Raw genomic sequence first — 27,298 nt, 5'->3', positions numbered from 1 at the left:
ATATTTCTGGACCAAATACGGAAGGCATAAGTAGGAATAGGTTTGGGAGAAAATATAAATTCAGCTTCGGATATGCTGAATTTGTGGTGTCCATGGGATATCTAGATGATGATATCCTGAGAGGGGATGGAGGTACAAGTCAAATACTAGAGGAGGGACATGACACCAACCTACTATCTCTAGTCTACATAGAGGCAATAACTAAAGATATGCAACTGAATGAGACTGTTAAAAGATCGAGCAAAGGAAAGTGAAGAGATCTCTGACAATGCCTTGGAAGAAATTATTTGTACACCATAAAGCTCTATATAAGTGCCAGCTAATGTCTATCTTAAGGATTTGAGACGAGGAAGAGGAAGCAGCAAAGATATCAAAGAAGGACATTGAGGCAGGAGGAGAATCAGGAGGGTTTGGTACTGAAGAACATGAAGGAGGAGAGACTATATGGGACGGAACCATTCTTTCAGACACTCTCAAGCCTCATTGCCCTTTCTCTCCTCTCAGGAAACAGAGAGCACTCAGCAGCCTCCTATGGTCTATTAGTTTACAACTTACTTTTCAGGAACATGCAGAGTTTCTAATAAAAAGGGAAAATTTCAAAAGGCCTATTCACTTTTTCCTTTACTAAATGGGGCAAGAATCCCAAAGGTAAATGAAGTTTGCCAAGAATTCAATCAGGCATGCATTTATTAAGCTCCTAATGTGCGCTGGGTACTGAAAATAAGGCAGCAGACCAGGACCAAATGTTTTTAGAGATTTCTTCACAAATTTCCTTCTTTCCTACACTTGAGACTGAAATTTTCAAAGAACAAAAAGGGGGGGCAGAATATACAAGTAAATAAGATATCTGCTTTCTAGATTTATCCACGCCATGTTTTTTTTTTTTCTGATCTCAGGCAGACCTTCTGCTCTTCCTCACTGCCTAAGTCTGATCTTTTTTTAATATAAAGGAAATTTGTCCATTCAACAAATGTACAATGACAGCAAGCTGCACACATGTCATTGGGGCAGGCCCTGAGGAATATAAAGATGTATCTTTAACATGGTCCTTATTTCCAAGGAGCTTGTCCTTATCTCTCTTTATGAGTTTTTTTTTTAATGTTCTCTAGTTTTCCACTATATTAGTATAATTATACTAAGTCAATGATTTTTTATGATTTCTGATCAAACACTCTTTTGTTTCGTTTTTTCAATTTGTTTATTTACTTTTAATTTTCAACATTCACTTTTTCAAGATTTTGAGTTCTAAATTTCCCCCCTCTCTCCCTTCCCCAAGATGGCGTGCAATCTGATATAGGCTATACATGTACAATCATACTAAGCAGATTTCCACGTTGTATCATTTTGTGAAAGAAGAATCAGAACAAAAGGGGAAACTCATAAGAAGAAAAAAAAACAAAGCAGTCTGCTTCAATCTGCATTCAGACTCCACAGTTCATTCTCTGGATGCAGACAGCGTTTTCCATCATAAATCTTTTGAAACTGTCTTTTGAGGGTGGAACCCATGGCAAGCACCCCTGTCTTTGTCATTGCATTGCTGAGAAGAGCTAAGCCTATCAGATCTGGTCATCACACAATATTGCTGTTACTGTGTACAGTGTTCTCCTGGTTCTGCTCACTTCACTCAGCATCATATCATGTAAGACTTTGAAGGTTTTTCTAAAATCTGCTTGCTTATCACCTTATACAGCACAATAGTATTTCATTATATTCAGCCGTTCAGCTTGTTCAGCCGTTCCTCAGTTAATGGGCATCCCCTCAATTTCCAATGCTTGACCACCACAGAAAGAGCTTCTATAAATACTTTTGTACATGTGAGTAATTTTCTCTTTTTTATGATCTCTTTCAGATACAGATAGTACTATTGCTGGATCAAAGAGTATGCAGTATTATAGCCCTTTGGGCATAGTTCCAAATTGCTCTCTAGAATGGTTGGGCCAGTTCAAAACTCCACCAACAATACATTACTGTTCCAATTTTTCCATATCTTCTCCAATATTTATCATTTTCCTGTTTTGTCATGTTAGCCAATATGCTAAGTATGGTGTGGTGCCTTGGAGCTGTTTTAATTTGCATTTCTCTAATCAGTGATTTAGAGCATTTTTCCATGTGGCTTTAGATAGCTTTAATTTCTTCATCTGAAAACTGCTTGTTCATATCCTTTGGCCATTTATCAATTGGGGAATGATTTGTATTCTTACAAACTTAATTCAGTCCTCTATATATTTTAGAAATGAGGCCTTTATCAGAGACACTGGTTATAAAAATTGCTTCCCAGCTTACTGCTTCCCTTCTAATCTTGGTTGCACTGGCTTTGTTTGTGCAAATACTTTTTAATTTAATGTAATCAAAATTATCCACTTTGTATTTCACAATGTTTTATATCAAATACTTTCAAAATTTCAGACTCAGTCCATGTTTTCATGCATAATTTGTACATACAGAATTCCCTGTCATCCCAAATGGAAAGCTCTTGACAGGTGATCAATAGGAGATTGAAAGTTTTCTGAATTTCCCATGTGTTATTTAGATATTTGATGCCTCTAAATGTTTAACAGATGTATTTAGCATGCTTCAGAACTGCACCCTGTTTCAGCCAGACTAATATGTAGCTTTTGGTGCTCATTCTTATTCTAACAGTTGTAGCAATTTGCAAATTATAAGGCAACCAAAATGCACATCAGAAATATTTTTCAGACAGAAAACAAAATCTAAATCTAACTTTATGCACCATAAAGCAAATGTAATGATTTCTGGCATTTCAATCTTAAATTAATTGAAAGGGCTAATTTTAGTTTCAAGAAGATAATTTCATCTACATTCTACATAAGAGGTTTCCTCTAGAAAACCAGGATATATCAAAAGGATACACAATCACATTGATGTTGCAATACATTAAAACATTACTTATGGGAGAGGTAGGAAGACACAGAAATCCAATGGCGAGCCCTGGACCTCGGCACAGATTGAAGCCTGTTCCTCCTAGTAGTATCTCCTCAAACTATCAAGTGGTCTTCTGTAACACCTCTTCCAACGGCTAGCCCCACAGCTACTACAGGCAGCTACTCATTGGGCTACACCCCTGCTCCCCATCAAATAACTACAGCCTATTCCGAGCAAAACAATGAAGCTTTTAAAATTAAATATATTTTCATATTTCTTGAAGCTTTAAAGAACCTTTACATTTTGCCTATCTCCAATAGCTATAAATTACCTCTATGCATCAAGAAGGCATATCAAATGTCAGCCAGGTATACATCACCTAATTCCTCACTTTGTTCTGTCTGTTTCACCAAACTCCACCTTTTCTTTCAGTGGTTTACAACTGAATTAAGTTTCAATAAGCCTTCCCCAAACACACACACACACACGCACACACACGCACACACACACACACACACACACACACACACACTCCTCATTAGCAATGTATTGCATCCTAAAGCTAAATCCAGGATCAATCTTGTATTTCTTAAAGCAAACTTTTAGAAAATTCATACACATCATGTTTTTTAATTGACTTAAAGTTACTCTGATGGGATAAATCGTTAAAATTCAGCTCTTAAAATTAAGTATCAGACTCTAAAAAGATCCTATCTGATGGTTGATGATGGCTCAGTGGTTTGTTTTTTTTTTCAAGAGCCTCAATTCAACAGTCAGAAAGAATTTTTTTCCTGTTTCATTCACCAAGACTTTGACTGTACTGCTAGGAGAGAGAAAAGGCCCCTTAGGTCAGAAGCCTACTGCTGGAAGACTTACGTAAAGAGGCACTTCACGGGAGCTCAACTCCATTATTTCAGCATCTGTAACAAAACAAGTCAAAGGAGTTACTGAACAAGGTACCGTGTAACAGATCCGCAAAGTCTCTTTCAGTTTACTCCCTTTAGATGTTACAGTGGATAAGAAAAGGACTACATGCATTAAATAGGCAATCAGCAGAAATGTTGCACATGAGAATTTATTTAAAAATTTATTGAGAATTAATAAAGAGATTATAATTTATTAATTATTAGAATTCATTAAGAAATGCTATAAATGAGAATACAATATGCCCTCTGGGATGCCCTTACTATCTCTTCACATGAGCTTTTTTTTTATAAAATAATTCTAATTCCCTAAGCCACTGATCACTTCCATGAACAATCACATAAATTTGTATATTTTATTTTTTTATTATTTTTTAATGTTTAACAATCACTGCCATACAATTGAGATTTTATCCCCCCCCCACCTGCCCCCCACTAACCCCCTCCCTCCCCATGACTGCATACAATTCTGTATAGGTTCTACATATACTTTCCTATTGAGTATATTTTCACTATAGTCATGCTATGTAGTCAGAGTAAAATAAATGAAAGAAATCATATAACAAATCAGAACATGATACACAAACACATACACATACACAAACATGATCTGCTACATTTTGTGAGTGACTTCCATATTTCTTTCTCTGAGTGTGGAAGGCATTTTGCCTTGAGAACCACCTTTGGGATTTTTTTTTTTTTATAAGAAGTTCTTGTGTTATTACAAAAATCCAAGTCTACCAGAAAAAACTCTCACACACTGTGGTCGTTGCTGTGCACAAAGTTCTCCTGGTTCTGCTCCTTTCACTCAGCATCAGGTCATATAAGTCCTTCCAGGCCTCTCTGAAGTCTTCTTGTTCATCATTTCTTATGGCACAATAGTACTCCATTACATTCATATACCATAATTTATTCAGCCATTCCCCAATTGATGGACATCCCCTTGACTTCCAGTTTTTGGCAACTACATAGAGTGCTGCTATAAATATTTTTGTACATGTGGGACCCTTTCCCGTTTTTATGATCTCTTGGGGATACAGTCCTAGTAGCAATATTGCTGGGTCAAAGGGTATGCCCATTTTTGTAGCCCTTTGGGCATAGTTCCAAATTTCTCTCCAGAATGGCTGGATGCGCTTGCAGCTCCACCAACAATGAAATAGTGTTCCAACTCTCCCACATCCTCTCCAGCATTTATCATTTTTTTGTTCTGTCATGTTTGCCAATCTTATAGGTGCAATCACATAAATTTGAAAGATTTAAATTTAGTTCATTTATTTTCCTTGGAGGTGGGGAGGAAATCTGGTCTTGTTATTTCCTTGGTCTGGGAACAGCCAATAAGTAAACACCCCCTACCAACCAATGAAGATCAGCAGCTAATTGGCAAGAGGCAATCTTAGTTAGCTGGGGCATTGACAGGTGAAAGGGTCATACAGTCAGTATTATATCAAAGGCAGGACTTGAATCCAAGGCATTCTGATTCTGAGACCAACTTTCTGTGCACTGTGTCATGCTGTCTCTCAATATCTCTTATAATACTAAGAAAAATAAACACTTGTCTAAAATTTGGTCTTAAATGAATCCCCTTACATCCTAGTTGTTAACACAAAGAGGAAAAAAACACAGCTACAACAACATTCTTGCATAACTGAAGCATTTTGGGTAAATCAATCAGCATTGTCCAAACTTATAGTAATCATGATCACAATAATTTTTATCGAACTTGGGATGTCATCGGTGTAAGAAGACTCCTTTGATAAATGCAGATTTGTACCTTCTCTAAAATATTTGTAATCTTAGAGAATTGACTGGAGTGCTTTAAAAATTAAGTGACTAACCCAGAGTAACACAGAAGGGATGTGTTAAAGGCAGGACTTGAACTCAGGTCTTCCTGACAGAGAAATCAGATCTCTATCCACTATACTACTCTGCTTCTCAGTAAAAGTGATTCCATAACCATAATAACAAAAACATAGGCTTTACTTTTCTACAAAGGCCAACACTCTGACAGCTCAGTCGGTCAAGCACAATGTGTGGCACACAGTAGGCACTTAATAAATGCTTACTGATTAACTGATGTTGCTAAGTGGATAGACCACACTGCTTCTTTAAGTAAAACCTCTCTGTTACATGGAGGCATGGCCTCGATCTGCCCCTCTGCCTAATCCTTTAACAGATGACAAGCTGTTCAGAATCACCAAGTATCTTCCTAGGGAAAGTAAATAAGACTCTCTGACCCCAAAAGTTATGGGGCATTCCTCCTAATTTGCAATTTTTTTGCTTTTTAAACCACCAGGATATGCTAGAAATTGTCTACTCACGTGCCCCCACCACATTTTGGAGAAAGTGGAAAACAGGGTGACTATTTCTATTATTTACGTTATTTTAATATTTCTATCAAGATTGTAATCTAAAAGTGAGCATTGATACTATTTTGCTTTATTTTATATCATAAGTTGTAAAAGAAAAACTACATTCAGAAAACACTAAAATTATGTCAACTGTAAGTGAATTGCCATAAGAAATGCAAAAGAAAAAAACAAAATATTTGAGGGAAGCTGATAATCATCAGATGACAATTTTAAATCCTGACCTAAATGACATGGTGTTTAAATGCATCGACAAGAACCCCTAAACAGACCCTCAGCTCCTCGAGCGGAGGCACTTTTTTCATTGTTTTGTCTTTGTACACCCACGTCCTGACATGAGCTGTCAATTTCAGCAGCACATGGGTGCCCTGCAGGAGGTCACGGCTTGCAGAAGCTTGACAGAAAGAAAGGGAGAGTCTAGCAGTTCCCGCTGTTGAGCGTGCCCATGGCTTGAGCCTGTAGAAGAGGCATCCGCCTTGATGGTGGCTGAGGAGACTTCAGAGACAGTGTAGGCTCCTGGGACTCTTCCTCCCTTCACATGGAAACAAGGACCACATCTAGCCCAGACCCTAAAGGCAGGGCTCCCAAAGCTCTCATTCTGGAGTGACAGATACAGGAATATGACCGGGGTGTGAAAAAAAATGACTTAAATCTCTACCTTGCAGGAAAGTTTCTGCTCCCTAACTATATTATTCGAGCTTTTGTTTAGGAAGTCATTGTGTCCATCCCTAAGGAAAAAGACCATTGTTCAGTCACTCAGCTGTGTCTGACTCTTCATGATCCCAAGGACCGTAGAACGCTAATCCTGTCCACTTGGTTTTTCTTAGCAAAGATGCTGGAGTGGTTTGCCATTTCTTTCTTCAGTGAATGAAAAGGACACCCAAATGCTATTTCTTTTTTTTTTTTAAATCCTCTGATTAAGGGCACATATTATGCTTTAGATCGACCCATAGAAGAAAAGACAACGTATCTTGGGGATATGAAAAGACTATTTTCTATTCATTATTTCCTGAAAAGAACTACTTCTCTGAAGAGAGGAAACTGAGGCACAAAAAAAAATAAAGCAAGTGATCTGCCCAGGATCACACAGCTTTTAAGTGTCTGAGGTGGTGTCTTAACTCATTTTTTCTGTCTCCAAATTCAGGACTTTCTCCACTAGACCAAGCTGCCTTTCTCATTACAAAACTATAATGATTTTCTTTTTTCCTATCACTGAGAAACTAAATTAAGACCTAATTTACCTACATATATAAGTTTCTTGCCCCTAGAACAGTTGTGGAGAAAATTCAAAGAGAAAAAAATATGACAGATACTCTAAATACACCTGCCTTCTCTGACTGGATTTATTTTTTTCTTTTATTTTTTTCCAAATGAATTCCCCTTTCTCAGCAAAGGACAACAAGTTCTGTATTCACTTATAGAACTGAATGACTAATCCACTCAACTTTTACTTTAAGCTTAAGAATAAAAGAGAATTTTATATTTGCCAGACAAGTTACAACTGGCTGCTCCTCACATATTATCTCTCTGCCCTAAATACCAGGCAGAGAGGCCCCATTGCACCTCACTTTATTTTCTAATGATATATTTTCCACGGAGACACTATGAAACATATAATTTTTTTAATGTAGCAGGTGACATTGAAAATATTTGTGATACTGAAGAAAGTCTTCATGCTGATGTATCTTTTTTAAAAATAACACTGTCATTGAACGTAAACTTTCCTAAACAGTTTCAGGAGAAAGCAAAAGTCAGTGTCTTTCCAAAGGTTGACTAGTGAGTGTTGGGGTAAAGTTTCTGGTACAAAACTTAGGATTTAGTCATATTTTTGGTTTTGGTTTCTTTAATTTGGTTCCCACAACCAAATTCTTTCAAAAGGCATCCCAGCAGGGTACAACAGTAGACAATGTTGCTGGTTTACAGTACCAATCATATTGAACATTCATTTCTTTGGTTGTTCCAACATGTAAAATGGAATATTAGAACATGCTTGGCAATAAGAACAAAAACTCAGGATATAAAATAACCATTAGAAAGTAAAAAGGAAGGAAGGAAATAGACATTAACTATGTACCTTCTATGTCCAGGCACTGTGCTAAGCATTTTAAAAATATCTCATTTGATGCTCACACCTCTGAGAGATAGGTGTTGTTTTTATCCCCATTTTACAGTTGAGGAAACTGAGGCAGACAGAGTTGAAGTGACTTGACCAGGGTCATACCACTAGTAAGTGTCTCAGGTCACATTCGAACTCAAGTCTTCTGATTTCAGGCCCAAGGTTCTATGCACTGCACCACCGAGCTGTCTCCAACTAGATCTGACATATACTGGCCAGAACAAACCATTTCTTTGTTTCTTGAAAGGTAAGGTTTCTCACATTTCACCATCCAAATAAAATGCAACAGAAGATATTTAAAGAAGGGAAAAAAAATGTGCCATCAAGTTTTGTGGATCCTTGTGTGTGTGTGAATCATTTTTTTGTGCTTAACAATATGATCCTATGAAAAGCAGCTAAAACAAAACAAGACAAATCCTGAATTCACATACCAGAGCTGCTGCTGACTAGCTCTTTGACCCTGAACAAGTTCATCTCTTTAGCCATCTCAGGTTTCTCATACAATGAGGGGGTTAGACTAGGGGATCCTTGAGGTTTCTTCCCACCAATCTAGGAAATCATCTTATCCTGATCAAGTCATATTTCACACACTCAGAAAGATGTTCTCTTGCCCAGCTCCAATAACAATCTAGGAGAAGCATGATGGAAAGGATTTGGGATTTTTTTCACTTATACTATCTAAGGAGAAAGAGTACGCCCTCCAGAAAATAGGTAGAATGGTCAAGGGCTTGCTTAAAAATAAAAATAAAAAAGACAAAAGATTTTTGTAAATTAACAAGCTGCTGGGAAAATCAACAGTCTGCCTAGAGCTACCCAACTATTCAGGTGTACACAGCTTAAAGTAAAATGAAGCAGAACTATCCAATGAACTCAAATTATGCTTCAAGATTAGGAAAAAACCAATAAAATCAATTGCACAATAAGACCTCATTAATTCAAATTGGGCATAAAGGATTAGTACATGGTCTAAAATATCAGTAAATTATTTAGCTAAAAGTAGACGTGATAATATGAAGTTTCTTTATAAACCTTAGAAGACACTATACATGCGAGTTATTATTACTAACATGAATATTAGAGTGAAGCAATTTGAAAAGAAGGGTGGGGCCAGATATCAGAGATATTAAAGAAATAAAATTTGCAACACCTGGCTACTAACTGAACATAGAGGTGAGAGAAAGAAGAGATAAGAGGGACTTGATTGGACAACAGCTTTGGTGAAAAAGTTCTTAGAGGTTTTAGTTGAACAGAAATGTTGTGGTTTCGTTGGATTCTGCCAAACACACCAAATAAATAAGTCATGTAGAATTATCAGTACTATTTATATGGAATGATATGCCAAAAACTTAAGGTCTTGAAGTGGGTTAAACATACTCCCACTGCAATCTGGCACACCATTGCCAATTCTTCATCACCGTCAGCATGAAAATCAACCAACAAATACTTTCTGAGTTACTACTGTGTACGTACATATATAAGAAGTTCAGCATCAGTGTAAGAAAAACTTCACAAGGTTATAGGATATGGACTAAATACGTGATTCCATTCCTAAAGGGAACTCCTGCATAAGACAACTTCCTCTATCAATAACGGTTGACATTCACATGGTGCTTCAGGGTTTACAAAGTGCTGGGCCAACCTTTATCTCATTTTATTATGATTAATTAGGGAGTGGTATAAAAAACGGAAAGGACACTCAAAATGATTGGGAATAGTTTGCACAAAGACAGACTATAGTATGAGGTTTAAGAATTAGCATGGTAAACTCAGGGTTCAATCTGTCAACTAAGATGGGAGAAGTAGGGTAAGATAAGGCTGTGATAAGAAAAGGCCTTGAATGCTGGTATAAAAAGTTTACTATGCTATAATCAGGAAAGGGGAACCAATACTGTGTGGTTTCCCAAAAGGCAGGGGAAGAAAAACAATCCCAAGATAGAGGAGGTCATCAACGTGATTAAATGTGAAAGAAATAATAAAGGATTAGTTCCAAGAAATGGCCATTAGAGTAGTGACAAGGAAGGGTCATTGGGGATTTTCCAGACAACACTTTCCATACAACTGAAGGATAAAAGCCAGATTTCAAGAGGTTAAGGAAAGAACGGTTGGTAAAGGAGTGTAGGCCACACCTTCAAGAAATTTGGCAATGAAGGAGAAATATAAGACTGTAGCAGAAGGGAGGAGTTAGACAGGACAGTAGAGTCAAACAAAGGGCATTGTCATTTTTTTCCCTTAAGTTAAAAGGGCTCTGTGTGTGTTTGCAGGAAAAAGACAAGTTAAATATGTCAGAGAGAACATAATTTTGTTTCAGGGACGCTTTTAAAAATACAGGTAAGACCATTTTGATGATACTTACAGCAGGTAGATATATTTTGACCTAAAGAGAGAAATAAGGTCATGATAAGAGGATGATTCTCTGATTTTAACCCCACTTCATGGGAATGCTAAGCACATTAATTATGTCCTCTAGAGGACCTAGGAGAGCAACATTCATTACTTCAACATTTTTCATTCCTACCATTTGTTCTTAAGATAGTCAAATCAACAAATATTAAGTCCCTCCCTCATAAAGGATATATTCTACATGAATCTTATATGTTCCTTTATGTTGATATGTTGTCTCCTATCATGAATATATAACCTCCTTGAAGGTAGCAACAGTTTTTGTGCTTCTGCCTTTCTTTGTATCTGGCTTCTTCTGTGTCTGGTATGTGATGATTCAAACAATGATCTTCTTAAGAAAGGTTGGGTAGACAAAAATGAAACAAGATCTGCCATTCAAGAGTTTGTAATCCAGTAACAGCAATGGTGTCACAGAAAGAGTCAAGAGACCTGATGGAATCCCAGCTTTAGTTCTTACTACCCAGATGATAGTGGGCAAGTCCTTTCATCCCCCCTTATTCCCAATTACTTCATCTCCAACACTAGAATCACACCTTCACTACCTACCTGTCAGGGTTGTTTTAAGGCAGGTGTTCTCAACTGGGTACGTATGCTTTTTAAAATAATATTTTGATAAATATATTTCAATAGAATTAGTGTCCTTGGTGATCCCATGGCTTTATTTTACACAATTAAAAACATCATTCTGAGGAGAGACCCATAGGCTTCCCCAGGTTGTCAAAAGGGTCAATGTTACAAAGAAAGTCTAAGAATCCCTGTTTTAAGGAAAGCATTTGGTAATCCTATATGAATAGTGAAGTTATTGTTACCATGGGAGGATAAGGCACACATACGACGAACTACATAGTACATGATATGTATATAAAAAAGATTCAGAAAAGAGATCAGGCAGGGAGACATGACTTCCAGTTGGGAAATTAGGGCAAAGTATATGAAGGTAAAGACATCTGAGCTGGGTCCAGTAGGATGAAAAGAATTTCGAGAGTCCAAGATGTGGACAGAGTTTCATTCCACACAGAGGGTACATAAACATACAAAGATGGATGAGGTCAGAATGAGTTCATACATTTTGACTGAAAATAGAATGCATGAAAGGAAGAAATGAGAAGTAAGGGAAGAAAGGTAGATTGGAAATAGATAGCATAGGGTTCTGAATGCCACACTAAGTTAATACTTTATTCTCTAGCCACTGGAGAGTTAAAACTGGTTTTGAACAGAAGGATATAATTAAACCTATGTATTAGGAAAAGTAATATACATTGGTATAAAGGATGAATGGACAAGAAAGGAAATTAGAAGGAGGGAAACAAGCTAAGAGACCATTAGAATAGTTCAGGCAAGAAGTAGGGAAACTAAGCATTATGCCAGATTTGGGTGATGTGTTGGCTGGACTGCTAAAAGGTTTTTTTTCTTTTCTTTTCCATTCTTTGTTATAAAAGCTTGTTCTCTGGATGGCTCGAGGGGGAAGGATAAATTGGGAATTGAAGGCGATATAAAAATAAAAATTATCAGTCAAATACTGAGCCAAAAATAGACATATAATATGAAGTTTCTTTATAAACCTTAGAAGACACCATACATGCGAGTTATTATTACTAACATGAGTATTAGAGTGAAGCAATTTGAAAAGAAGGGTGGGGCCAGATATCAGAGATATTAAAGAAATAAAATTTGCAAGGCTTGGCTACTAACTGAACATGGAGGTGAGAGAAAGAAGCGATAAGAGGGACTTCATTAGACAACAGCTTTGGTGAAAAAGTTCTTAGAGGTTTTAGTTGACCACAGAATCAGTATAATTCAACCATGTGACATGGCAGCCCACAAATGAAAACAGCTTTAATCTGAACTGTGTCCATCCTAAGGGAGGGGAGAGTCCCATTCTATTCTGCCCTGGTCAAATCAGATTTATTTTACATTGTATTCATCATCACATTTTGGGAAAGACATTAACTAACTTAAGCACTTTCCAAGCAGAACCACCAGAATGGTGAAAGAATTGTAAACCTCTCATATGAGGGATCGAACATGATTGCTGTCTTGAAGGCACTTCATGGCTATCATGTTGTAGAAAAATTCAACGTGATCTCCTTAGCCCCCAAGAGCAGAACTAGGGATAGGAAGGCAAGAATTTAGCTTGCTGTAATAGCTGTCTAACAATGACCACTATCCAAAGCGGAAAGACTGCTGCAAAAGGTAGTGATCTCCCTGTTACTGGAGGTCTAAGAACAGAAACTAGACCATAGATGTAACAGATTACTTATCACAGAAAGGATTCATTTTCAGGTAGGCAGTAGACAAATGGCTTCTGTGATCCTTTCTGACTTAGATTCTCTGGTTCTATGAAGCAAGGCCCTGAGGTTTCAATATATTTCACCTACTACCAGATAATGGAATCCACTCTTTTTTTCTTAAGAGGTAAACTGCAATAACTACATAAGCAACCAATTTTTCATAATGCCCATTAGCAGTTGTTTTTAAATAATATGTTTAATTTATAGATTTGAAATAATCTTCATTTCTTATTTTTAAAATGACCACCTTTGGGGGGGATATCTCCAAATCCATATAAATTCATCTGGGAATATTCTAATTCTGGATAATTCTAATTAACTACATATAAATTCTTCATTGACAGTGAATCAAGAGGCACCAAGAGAATAATGTTTATCTGTCTTTCTAGGCAATCTCAAGATGGGTCTGTGGTTATATTAGTCAAGTTGAATCCTTTCCAAAACATTCACATGCCTGCCGTTAGCCAGATAGCACTTGAACATTTCCGCTCTTCACAGCATTTACTTATACTCAGGTCCTCATGAAAACTAAAAAGTCCTCTTGCCAATTCATGGTTTTTTTTATGACTTTCTACTATAGATTCACTTTGTAAAGCAACACAAAATTCAATATTTTGACATGTTCATACATACTATTACAAAAAAACTAAATTTTACCCTTTGAAGAACCTGAGACAAATTAAATTAATAAATATAATGCCAAATTAAAGTATATCTTTACATGCCACACACTACTTTCTACTTGCTCTAGAAAAGAAATTCAACCATAGAATGGCATTTGCAGCAGCAGGATAGGGAGGTGTTTACATACTAAATATGTGATCAGTTTTTAATTAGAAGTTAATAAATATCGCCTCCTCATTTTTTTAAGAAAAATTCACCTGTCCTCCAGAGCCTTAACTTTCTGGTGGGTGGTAGCTAGCTAATCTCATAAAATATTTTGGATTAATAGGATGATAATGAGTGGGAATGGATGGAAAGTATGTGCATTAAAACAAGGACTTTGAGGAGACCATTTTAGAGAGAAGGAGCAAATCTAATTACAGGAATTTCCATGTATTGTAATAAAGAGGCAAGACAGTCTGGAACATTTAGGCCTATTAACCTATTCACACAATGTTTGTTGTTACTGTTGTCTGTCCTTTGTTTTCATTTTCAAAGAGGACCGATGACATCATGGGGTAATGTCTTGACTCATGGGTAAATTGGATTTAAATGAGGCAGAGTTTCACAAAGTCATCAACTTCATTCACTCTTCCAGAGTCAACCAAGTCCAGTAGCTAGACAAAAGTCAGGACCACTGGTGATGGCTTGGGATGCAGTAGACGATCTTGGCATTTTCTATGTCTGAGTGCTCCACAGACAACAACCAGACCTGTGTGTATACATTTGTGTGTGCACAGAGGAATATGTATGTCACATATTTGTTTGGGTATATAGCCTATAACTTTATATGAAAAAGATTCATGAAGATTTATATGAACTGGTGCTGAGTGAGGGCAGCAGAACCAAGAGAACATGGTACACAGTTATAGCCACATCGTGTCATGACTAACTTTGATAGACTTAGCTCTTCTGAGCAACGCAAAGTTCTAAGACAACTCCAAAAGGCTCATGATGGAAAATACTATGCACATCCAGGGAAAGAATTACGGTGTCTGAATGCAGATGGCCACACACTATTTGCTCTCTCTCTGTCTTGTTTTGTTTCATCTTTCTCGTGATTCGTTCCATTGGTTATAATTCTTCTTTACAACATGACTAATATGAAAATATGTTTAATATTAATGTATATGTAGAGCCTATGTCGGATTACATGCTGTTTGTGGGAAGGGGGAGGCTAGGGAGAGGAAGAGAATATAAAACTCAAAATCTTGTGTAACTGAATGTTGAAATCTAAAAAAAAATTAATTTTTTAAGAAAGAAAAAGATTCATGACCAAGCATGATGTCTTTTAAAAATAAAATGTGGTATAGGGTTTATCATAACAGTTCCAGACAGAGCATAGTAGATAGAGGGCTGGCCTCAAATCTGGTAAGACCTGGCTTCATTGTCTTGACTGTAACACATAATGGCTATGGGACCTTGGATAGTTACTACATCTCAGAGCTTCAGGCAGCTCTCTAGGGCTAAAAATTGTACAGCAGGTACAACCTCCACTGGTATTCTTACCAATTACATCACAAGCCTGATTTAAAAAACAAAACAAAACTAGATGATGAAGATGATGACAATGAGAATCTCATATTCATCTTTCTCAGTGGAGTTCTGATAGCAATAGTGCTGGGACAAGTTGCTATCCTGCTTTTATGATTTCGTATTTAGGATTATGTGAACAATTACATAAGTGGAGAACACCTTTTGATAACTAAAGCATTGGGATATAAACTCATTTCCTGTAGACTTACTATAAAATAAGGCTTCTCTGTGATAATTTCAATAAAAGAGAGAACAATGAAGATAATATTTTCTTATTCTCATATGGTTTTGATTTTGTCTGCAAGGTCTTTGTATTTTGAAAGGTTTTTACTACACATAACTTGGAGGTCATGAGTATTTCATATGGTAACATATATTTAAAATATTGCTCTCAATTTTTATGGATCATTGCTAAATTTGGGCAATTATGGGTTAAAAGTTTTGTCTGAGATAATGCTCCAGATCTGGTATCATTTATCTGTTGAATTTTCAAAAGTATTTTGAGGTCTCTTTATTCACCCAATTCTATCTCCCTAGATATTCTGCAGGTGCTAAATTTATCTTTCAGTGATGTGCTGCACATTTCCTACCATTTCCTCGTGTAATCTGCACTGATCGATAAGTCTGAATTCCTTATGGAAAATCCATCCGTAATTTTTGGTAGCCAGGATCTCATTTTGAATTGGCATCATGAACCCCTCTGTCTACAACCAAACCAAGATGACTCGGACATTTGATTGACACTTCTTTATTAACATATTGTTGGTTGTGTCAATAGAGAAGATACCCACAAAGGGTCTTTGATTCTTCTCTAAACTCTTAACCATTTCATAGGCTACATCCAAAGGTTACCACTTAGAGTAACATTTAACAAATCCAGGGGCATTTACCTATTTCTAGAGCCTTTGTCCATTTGTACCAAAAGCATTTCTGTAAGTTTTTAACTTTCTATGTGCTTTTGTGACATGAAAAGATCATAGAATCATAGATTTAAAACTGAAAGGATATTAAAAGGACAACTTCTCCAACACCCCTATTTTACAGATGAAGAAAGAGAAGCCCAGAGAAGTTAAGTAACTTGCCCAAGATCACACAGCTTTCACAAACATTGGCAGATGTCTGAACAAATGTCCTCTGACCACCTTCCTCTTTTTTGAGATCACCTTAAGGCGATGTGTTTTGTCAATATTATATGGGCTTTTATTACGACACTTTCCACTTCTGACATAGTCCATTTTACCAAAAGTGTCACATTAACACTAGTTTGGCATTGGTGTTGACTGACTCATACATCTTCTTCCCACGGGATTTTGATCTTAGGATGCCAGTAAGTCTCTTAACAGAGCACATCCCTAAGTTTCTCCTTTGTAGTTACATGCTTGGTGACTAAAAGACTACGATATTTTTATGTATTGCTGTCATCATCCATTGGTTTAATTTAACTATTCAATTCAAATCTCTAATCTACTTTTTCTTGGTTTAAACTAGAAATTTTATACTTACTGAGTCCAAATGATATTTTTATATAATGGAGACAAATCTCATGTAATGAAGAAGCAATTTAATATGCTTTTGGTAAAATCATTTAATTTGATGCTATCATCAAGGCATAAATACACAGACGTCATTTCTGGTCAAGGCAGCAAAGTGATCAAAGCAGAACAGCCCAATCCACATTCATAACAGCAAAGACCAAGAAAAGGCACCAGACCAAATACATACTACAAAATACAAAAGGAGGCTATACTTATGTAACTTCATCCCTCTCAGATCCACACAAGGAGATACACAGAAACCTGCAAATCCTAAGGAAGGGCTTTAGCCAAAGAGGTCAGGTTAAGGACACCTCTCAGAGGTTTTCCATCCTGAAGGGCACCAGTATCCATACCACAGAACATAGCTGTGCTACAGACCCCCAATAAGGCAACTGCCAAGGTGCTCAGGCATCTGAAGTGCTCTGATTCTTGCCCTAACAACAAGAATAGCAGTTATCCAGGTATCCACAGTGAAAGTGGTGGAAGTGGGGGAGAGGAGAGACCTGAACACTTCAGTGAGGAAGATCCAGGGCAGTCCAACATCTGTAGAGTGTGCTCTAAGGGCTCTGAAAGTTTAAAGTGTAGCCACCCCCAACAACCCTGAAGAGCTCAGCATTCTGTATAGCTGGTGGCTACATGTGAGCCTCATACCTGCCTGCAATATGTGCACATACCAGTGGAAATTAGAGTCAGGATGCCAGACTATTAAGATCAGGACTAAATAAAGGCCTACTATCTGAATCAAGAGTGCAAGACCATTAGGTGCTTGGAACAAATAAGTCCCAATTCTAGAATAAGCTTAGAAACAGGAATAAACAGAGATACTGGTGATAAAAACAAGCATTGTGGACTGAGGAATGTTCAGGACACAAACCTAGAGGAAGAGAAACTACTTTGATCATTGGTGGACACTGAGCTAAAGGTATAGTTGGTCACGTGGGCAACTAGAATTCTGGGAAGATATGAAGCAAAAGATTATAAAAGGACAACGTAAATGAAATGAGAACTCTAGGAAACTCTGTTTCTCTCACTTTCCTGCCTTGACCAGAAATGATACCAATGTATTTATCACTTAATGAAAACATCAAGCTAAAAGACTTTATCTAAAATACATTAAGCTGCTTCTTCACTGCATATAATCGTTCAGCATAAAAGGTGAAAAACCTTCCCTAAGGGAAAAACTCTCCCCCAACCAGAAACCAACGAGTCCATGAGACAATAAGAAATACTAGATCTAAACTGAAAAACTAAAACAAGAATCAGAAAATATTAGCTCCCCCCCATTAAAAATTATTGACTTAGAAAAAAAGATTAAGAGATAATCTAAGAATAAGACAGTGTGAAAACCACAGCCCAAACAAAACTCCCCAATATCATGTTTCAAGAAATCGTAAATGACTTCACACTGTACACCAACATAAGGTCAAACTAGACAAATGACAAACATAAATGCCGATATCGTAAATAAGTTAGGGAAGCATGGAAAAATGTGAAAGTGAACCCGTCAGAACTATGGATAAGGGAAGAGTTTATGACCAAACAAAAGAGAGAGAAAATCACGGGAAGCAAAATGGATGATTTTTATTAAGTGAAATTAAAGAGTTTTTGCACAAACTAAATTAACGCAGCCAAAATTAGAAGGAGAACAGGAAATGGGGGAAAATGTTTACAGGTTTCTCTAATAAAGGTCTCCTTTCTCAAATATGTAGGGACCTGACCAAATTTGTAAAAATAAGAGCCATTCTCCAGTTGGAAAATGGTCGAAAGATATGAACAGGTAGTTTTCAGAAGCAGAAATCAAAGCTATCAACAGTCACATGAAAAAATACTCTAAACCACTACTAATTAGAGAAATACATGTTATTTTTCCCACTTAATAAGGTAACAAGCAATCTGATATGGGTTATAGATGTGCAATCATATTAAACATATTTCCACATTAGTCATGTGAAAGAAGAATCAGGACAAAAGGGAAAAACCATGAGAAAGAGCTTGCTTTGATCTGCATTCAGACTCCATGGTTCATTCTCTGAATTTGGACACTATTTTCCATCATGAGTCCCTTGGAGTTGTCTTAAATCATTGCATTGCTGAGAAGAGCTAAGTCTATCAAAGCTGGTCATCATACAGTTTTTCTGTTACTGTGTACCGTGTTCTCCTGGTTCTGCTCACTCCACCCAACATCAGTTCATGTACAACTTTGCAGGCTTTTCTGAAATCTGCCTGCTCATCATCTTATAGCACAATAGAATTTCATTACATTCTTATACCACAACTTGTTCGGTCATTCCCCAATTGATGGCCATCCCTTTATTTCCAGTTCTTGGCCACCACAAAAAGAGCTGCTATAAATATTTTTGTACATGTGGGTCCTTTTCCCTTTTTTATGATCTCTTTGGGATACACACTTAGTGGTGGTTTTCCTGGATCAAAATGTATGCAGTTTTATAGCCCTTTGGGCATAGTTTCAAGTTGCTCTCCAGAATGGTTGGATCAGTTCACAACTCTGCTAACAATGCATCAGTGTTCTAATTTTCCCACATCTTATCCAACATTTCTCATTTTCCTTTTTTTGTCATGTTGGCAATCTGACAGGTGTGATGTGGTACCTCAGAGTTGTTTTAATTTGTATTTCTCTAATTAATAGTAATTTAGAGAAGTGCTTCTTGAACTGAGGGTCATGACCCCACATGGGGTTGTGAAAAATTTGGAAACTTTAACATTCTTTCAGTTTCTGAATACACAATGATTCAAAAGTCTGTTAAAAATCAAATGTACAATGAATCCATAGGGTTTCTGGCAGCACTTGCCTATGTTGCATTGCATAACTTCACGGCAGCCTTGGTTCTCTGAACAGAAAGCCTGAGTACTTTGTACTGCATATGCCCTCAGATGACACACAGTGCCATAACTCAAAAAGGGGTCACAAGTGGAAAAAAATTTAAAAAGAGCATTTTTATATGACTATAGATAGTTTTAATCTCTTTATCTGTAAGCTGCCTGTTCATATCCTTTGACCATTAAAACAATTCTTAGATGCCACCTGACATCTATCAGATTGGTTAGCATGACAGAAAAAAATGACAAATGCTGGAGGGGATGTGGAAAAATTGGGACACTGATGCATTGTTAGTGGAGTTGTGAACTAGATCAGACTTCAGAACACTATGGAACTATGTCTAAAGGGCTATAAAACAGTGAATACTCTGATCCAGCAGTATCACAACACTCTGTATTCTAAAGAGATCAAAGAAAAGGGAATAAACCCTACACGTTTAAAAATATTTATAGCAGCTCTTTTTGTGGCAACAAAGTATTGGAAAAGATGCCCATCAATTGGGAAATGGCCGAAGAAGTTGTTGTACGTGATTGTAATGGAATACTATTATACTACAAAAGATGATCAGAATGGTTTCAGAAAAACCTGGGGAGACATAGCAACAGAAGCAAAGTGAAGTAACCACAACTAAGAAAACACTGTACACAGTAACAGCAATATCGTAAGGAAGATCAACTGTGAAAGATTTAACTACTCTGATCAATAAATGATACAAAACGTTTCCAAAGGACCTATGATGAAAAATGTTGTCCATTTCAAAGAGAGAACTGATGAATTTAGAATGCAGGTTGAAACTTACCTTTTTTTAACTCTGTTTTTCTTTTTTTGTCTTTGTTTTCCTTTGCAACGAGGCTAATGTGAAAATATTTTGCATGACTTCATATGTATAATCAATATCAAATTGTTTGCCTTCTCAAAGAGGGAGAGAAACAGAAAAGAGGAAGATAATTTGGAACTTAAATTTTTAAATGAATTAATTTTTTACATGTAATTGAAAAATATTTAGTGAAATAAATAAAAAATATTTTTAAAAATGAAAACTGCCTAGACCTACTAAACTCAGAAAGTAGAAATAGAAAATTGAAAGTATAGACAGATTAAACTAGTCACCTCCTAAAAGAAATCACAAAATAAAAACTCCTAAGAATGCTACAGTCAAAATTAAGACCTTCTAGGTCAAATAAAAAATATTGACTAGCCAGAAATAAAGAGTTCAAATGCTAAGTAATCACAGTCAGGATCACATAAGAACTGGAAATTAATACCGTGAAGGAGAGGTGGGCTTGGAATACAATATTCCTAAAAGCAAAAAAAAAACTTATTAACCAAGAATAATTTGCCTGGAAAAAATTGAGTGTACTGGACCTTTCATGAAACAGAAAATTTCTAAGAACACTAAAGAAGTAACTCTTAGATGAAGAAGAATTTGCATTCTAAAAGGGTATAATGCCAATCAACACAGAACACTTAAGGACAGCTGCTGTGAATATATTTATATTTACTTAGGGTTGAATCACACAGTATAAACCCTCTGCTTACTCAAAATTAAACCTTATGCAAGAAGAATTCACAATTCATAACAACATGATAACAACTTACTACCAGGGTGGCCACATGGCTTTGAACAGATACAAAAGTATATAACATAACATATGCTGTTCCTAAACGCTTGTTTATACAATTAGGGGATCCCAGGTCAAGGTTTTTCCTTACACAGCACATTCCCAGGGGTAGCAGAAAACACAACACCCTCCACCCTTAGGTCATAGTAGGTGATAATTCCCTCAGTCCAAAACAAAGTGTCCAAGTAAAGTCCTCTTGAGGGTGTGTCTCCCATGTACTGTTGCAGGCTCCCACCTGGCACTCTCAGGTATCCGTGTGCTCTAATGAGCCAAAGAGTCCAAGTTCTAACACTGCAGTAGCCCCCAATTCCAAGTCCTGAGGGGTGGCTGTGCAACAAAGTCAACCGGGTGGGTCCCCAGGGGTTACACAACTTTCTCCCAATCCACCACAGACAACTCCACCCCCTAGGTCCCAACTTATCCCAGCAGAACTCAGCAGAAAAGCATGCTCACTGCTCCTGCCCTGCTGCAAAGTCTCCATCTCAACTCAGGGCTGATTTCTGAGCTCCAGGATTCTTCCTCCTGCAGGGGCCAACCACTCCCGATTCCTGCCTGGGTACACACAGAAAGCTCTCCATTCCTGCTCCATGTCCCACCTCACAGGGGAAGGGACTGCTCCATTCCAAGCTCTCCCTGCTCCTGCCCGAGTCCAGGAACAACAGACTCCAGAGGTTCCTGCCCTCAGCTTCCATCTCTGGCTTGCACCACCCCAACTCCAGGCCAATATCTTACACCATATATCTCAATAAACTAAAAATGGATATATAACTGGTAGAAAAGATCACATCATAAAGTAATTACAAGATCAGAAAAGAAGATACCTCTCACAACTATGGAGAAGAGAATAGTTCATAACCTCGTGAGAGATAGAAATTACAAGAGATAAAATGTACAATTTTGAATACATAAAATTGAAAGGCTTTTACACAAATACATTCTAAGTAGTTGAAATTAGAAGGAAACCAATTAATTTGGAAAAATATTTTTCAGCAAGTTTTCCTAATAGCGTCTGGTATCTAAGCTATATAGGCAAAAGATTGATACAATAAATAAATAAATAGGAATGAGAAGCAATCTCACAAAAAATGTGCTGAAGCGTATAAATAGGCAGCTCTATCTGAAGAAAGACAAACTATCAAAACCATGTGAAAAACATGCTCCATATTACTAAAAGTAGTTGTAACAACTCTGGGGTTCTACCTCATTCCCACAAGACTGGCAAAGATGAAAAAAAACAGAGAATGACAACGTAGGAGGCCAGAAATACCAATGCACCATTGGTAGAGCTCCGAGTTAGTCTAGCCACTCTGGAAAACAATTTGGAAATATACTCAAAAAGCCACTGAACTACCTATGCATATCCTTTCACCCACTGACACCATTACTCAGCATGTACCACAAAGAGATCAAAGAAAAAGAGAATCCATATGTACAAACATTTGTGTAACAACAAAGAACTAGAAAATAAGGTAGTACCCATCAATCTGGGCATGACTGAACAAATTATAGTATAACCCTAATAATATATATTCTGGTATGTTGTAATATTATAGCATATTACATTGCGATATAATATTACATTGCTGTAAGAAATTATGAGGGGATGGATTCAGAGAAACATGAGATTTATGTGAAGTTATCAGTCAATAATGAAGCCATTTCCTACCTGCTTTCAGAGGCACAATGGACTCAAAATGTAGAAAGAGATATAGATTTTAAGATATGATTAATGTGTGGATTTGTTCGCTTTGATATCCTTATTTGACACAAGGGAGGATTTATTAACTTAATAGGTGATATTGGTTTGTATCAAGTAGAGTAACAAAAAGTAAATACAAACTTCAAAAAGACAACTCTCAACAGCTTGGATGACATGGCCCCACTAAAGCCTCCCCAAAGATGAAACCTCCAACAATTTGGAAGACATATTTGGCTTTATTTAGGTGAAATGGTAATAGGTTTAAAGCTAGGCAGAACCACAAGGAATTTAAACCCTCCTTGGAAGTCGCTACATTAGATATGAATTACCCTTGATGTGACTGTGTTAGCAAAAGCTTAAAAAAGGCCTCCCATATGGATATCAAATACTCGTGTTCTTATTATCACTTTAAAATATTTTATATATTTGCAATATATGAAGAAGACATGAGTGTGGAACTGTGCAAAAAGATTTGAGGCAGTGTAAATGCCATGACATCTTCAGGAAGGTTGTCCATTATTTACCAAAGTCATAATAAATTTGTCTTTACATCCCTGGAACTTTCTGGAACATCTTTCTTGCTCTTCAGACAAGTTATTGCTTCCTCACAAATGTTTATAGCTTACAAGTTGTGAAAGCAAAGTACATAAATCTGAATGTAAGGTACCTAAATAGATAATCGGCCTAAATGTGGGAAATCGTTGGTATTCTCATCTTTTGGTAGTCTACCCATTTTGCTTTCTGCTAAGAAAGGTGAGATCGTGCTTAAATCAGACAGGAAGTTCGTATGGTGCTTTATTAGTCATTCATGTACCACTGTTAAGCATCTGAACCAATGGATCTTATCTAGTTTTACTACCTTCCATAAGGAAACTAAAATTCACTGCTAACTGCGCTTCCCTTGACATAACCACTATGCTGTGTTATATTGAGATGTTATAAATATCCTTCGGCCCAACAATACCACTATGTGGTCTATTTCCAAAGATGATTAGGAGAAAAGGAAAAGAACCTATATGTTCTAAAATGTTTATAGCAGTCCTCTTTGTGGCAGCACAGAACTGGAAATTAGAGGGAGATCCATCAGTTGGGGGATGTCTGAACAAGCTGCGGTATATTATTGTGATGGAATACTACTGTGCTATAAAAAATAATAAGCTCAATGATTTTAGAAAAAACATGGAAAAACTTCAATGAAATAATTAAAAGAAATACGAGTAGAGTCAAGAGAATAACAGCAATATTGTTTTAAGAATGACTGAGCTAATAAGTTATTTTGTCTATTACAAACATCCAAACTAATTATAAAGGACATATGAAGAAAGATGCTATCTGCATCCAGAGAAAGAACTGATAAATAGAAGTACATATAGAATAATTTTACATATACATGTGTGTATATTATATATGTAACATATACATATATAATACACACACACCTATGTGTGCTTAATGGTAACCATCTCTGAAGGGAGGGAGGAAGAAATAAAGGGAAAAAAACAAATTCACATGATCATTTTGCTGTGCATGGCAGATTTGCAGTTTCATGCTAAATCTTTTTGTTGTACTATGTTATGGAAATGCTTGTTTTATTCCATAAACTAAAATTTTTTAAATAAAAAAGTGCACAAGTTGTTTTCTATTTCATCCAGCTGCATTTTCTTTAATTTAGATTTCTTGCAGTCATACAAATAACCAGCTATTTTCCACATCTTTCTTGGGAGTTTCCTCTCTTTTCTAATTTATGAACTTCTCAAGCCTTGGTAGCAAAGTTTTGATGGATGTGAAACTGACTATTTTGTTCTTTGTGTGGCTTTGACTCCTTGCAAAATCGAGAGTCATTTCTTGTCTCATGGAATCCTGTGACAGTCTGGTGAAACCTAGAGACTCCTTTTCAGAATAATGTTTTTAAATGCATAGGATTATAAAGGAAACCAATTACAGAGGGGGGAGGGACAGAGAGACAGAGACAAAGAGAGGGAGAAAGAGACAGAGAGAGAGAGGGAGGGCAGGAAGAAGGGAGAGAGAGAGACAGAGATAAAGAAAGAAAGACAGAGAGAGACAGAGACAGAGAAAGACAGAAAGAAACAGAGACAGAGAGAGAGAGACAAAGAGAAAGAGAGAGACAGAGTTATAATAGACCCTAAATCTACTAGTTGTAGGACATCAAGTTGCATCACATTCAGTAAACTGCACAAAGAGGTATCAGACCAATCTTCCTAAAACATTCTTTCCTTCGTGTTGACCCTTCTCAAAAATCTTCACTGGCTCTCCAGTGCCAGGCATTCAATGCTCTACACAAACCTCAACCTACCCTTCCTTCTACTGTTCCCTGACAGAAACCCTTCAATCCAGTGGGCCTGGTCTTTGCACTCTCTTCTACTCATGTGATGTTTTGATCTTACTGTCTCTACCACTCCAAATCCTACCTATGCCAGACCCTCCCTCCTCCAAGTATTCCAGCTCACATTGAACAATCTCTTCTCTCCTGAAGCATTCCTGCAACACTGTCGTGACCTCATAACCTAGTACTCTGACATATGCTCTCTTCTTTACCTGAATTTCATTGTCTTGTCTCCCCATGTAGACTCCAAACTCCTTTATGGCAGAGGCTTCTTCCTATATTGTTTTTCTATCATTCAAGACCATAAGTAATCGGTCAACAAGTATGTACTGAGCACCTACTATGTGCAAGGTAATAGACTAGGTCTAGTGATCCAAGTACAAAGAGTGAAATAATCCCTTCTCAAAATAAGCATACATTCTAATGGGAGAGGTACAAGCAGACCTTGACCTTGTATATAAATGTACATCTACACACACACACACACACACACACACACATACACATACATCTATATAGTACAAATACTAAGTGAATGAATACAAATATACGCAAAGTTATACAATAAGGAAATCAGTACATGAATTGAGTTATGGCAGCAGGTTTAGGCATAATCACTTTTCATCAGGAAGGGGGACAGGGTAAGGTGAACTTTGTAAACATGTTGTACGCTGTCGGTTAGTCAGTCAACAGTATTTCCTGAGTAACTGCTCTCTGTTTAACGTTACATTTGCTTCTTGAAGAGTGCTGGAGTACAAAGAAAATACAGTTATCCCTTCCACGTGGGGAGGGTTAGGGGAACAGTGCCTCCATGATCTGAAAAATCCATGTAAAATGTTTTGGCCCTCCCTTCATGCCACAGAAGTCTGAATTTTTTCTTTTGCTATTATGGGGTGTTTATAGTACCTTAAATGTAAAATTTGGATTGATATTATACAATACTATACTTGCATTTTATGCATTTCTGAGTTTCTAAATGTTTTCTATGTCATCTGCAGACCTTCACATGTCATCTGCAACTTCCATAAAACTCCTCAAAAATTCCTATTGAATTTCTTTTGCCAATCCATGATATATTAAAACCATGATGGGGAAAGTTGCAATATGGAAGAGATAATGCAGAAGAAATTGCCCCTGCCCTTAGGATCATAACAGCACTAAGTCTAGGGCTGATAGGGACTTCAGAAGCCAGGTTGACCAACCCTCTCATTTTACAGATGGGGAAACTGAGGCCCAGAAAGGCAGTGAGACTAATGCAGAGTCACACAGGTAGCAAGTGCCAGCAGCTGGATTTCAATCCACATCCTCTGACTTCAAAGGTAGCGCCACAATATCCAAGTCCTGAAATTTAGGAAGGGGTTGTTCACACCCTCCTTTCCTTGGCAAATTCTGGAAACGCCAGGTGCTGCCTTGCTTCTGGAACTGGAACTTGGAACCATACCCAGAAGCTCAGAAGAGATGGGTATATTCAAAAAATTAACTTTTAAAAACAAAAATTCATGCCCCCATGCTCAAACTACAGGGCAGCAGCACCAAGAAAAGAAGCCACATGAACCGTGTGGCAAGGAAGTGACTGCTGTGGTCATGGTCCCCAGAATGATTCCCCCTTAAAGTTGAGGGCTCCAGGCTCCATTTGGACTAGAATGTGAGGTGTCCTGTTTTGTTGTCTGAGGATTCTGATTTTTTAAAGGAAAATAATTTGGGGTTTTTGAAAGTCAAGAAGAACCATAACACCCTAGAAAAGGAAGACGACTAGACTGGAGTTAAAAAGCCCAAGTTGGTGGCCTGTCAACAGACTAGTCTCTTCTTTCTATGCCTGAATTTTTCAGTGAGTAAATACTAGGCTGGGGAGCGGGGGGAGGCTATTTTCCACTTCCTACACATAAGCCCGTTGTGTGTGTTAATGAATTAATACTCATAAAACACTGTGAGGTCAAGTGAAAACACAATGCAACTTTGTCCTGCACCCTTTTAGACCTACTTATAAATCTCATTGAAATTCTAAGGAACCAAAGCTCTCTTAGCCTGGGCACAAAGGAGTTAAGATCTCTGCCTATTAATACTTATCACATACTTGCAGA

The 27,298-nt window shown here is 37.1% G+C and overlaps 1 protein-coding gene across 7 annotated transcripts in view; it reads right to left on the bottom strand.

Moving 5' to 3' along the window:
* Positions 1 to 27,298, bottom strand: part of ARHGEF28 (Rho guanine nucleotide exchange factor 28) — a 361,347-nt gene that overhangs the window by 302,494 nt on the left and 31,555 nt on the right. For all 7 annotated transcript variants that reach the window (XM_072606341.1, XM_072606340.1, XM_072606343.1 and 4 more), the window contains one exon: positions 3,760 to 3,803. In XM_072606341.1, coding sequence (XP_072462442.1) covers positions 3,760 to 3,792 — 33 coding nt within the window. In that variant the 5' untranslated portion in view covers positions 3,793 to 3,803. The remainder of the gene's footprint in view (positions 1 to 3,759; positions 3,804 to 27,298) is intronic.

This window comes from Notamacropus eugenii, chromosome 4 (assembly GCF_028372415.1).
Source record: "Notamacropus eugenii isolate mMacEug1 chromosome 4, mMacEug1.pri_v2, whole genome shotgun sequence".
NCBI lineage: Eukaryota > Metazoa > Chordata > Mammalia > Diprotodontia > Macropodidae > Notamacropus > Notamacropus eugenii.
Note: the sequence above shows the minus strand (reverse complement) of the source record. Positions and strands in the feature narration are given on the sequence as shown.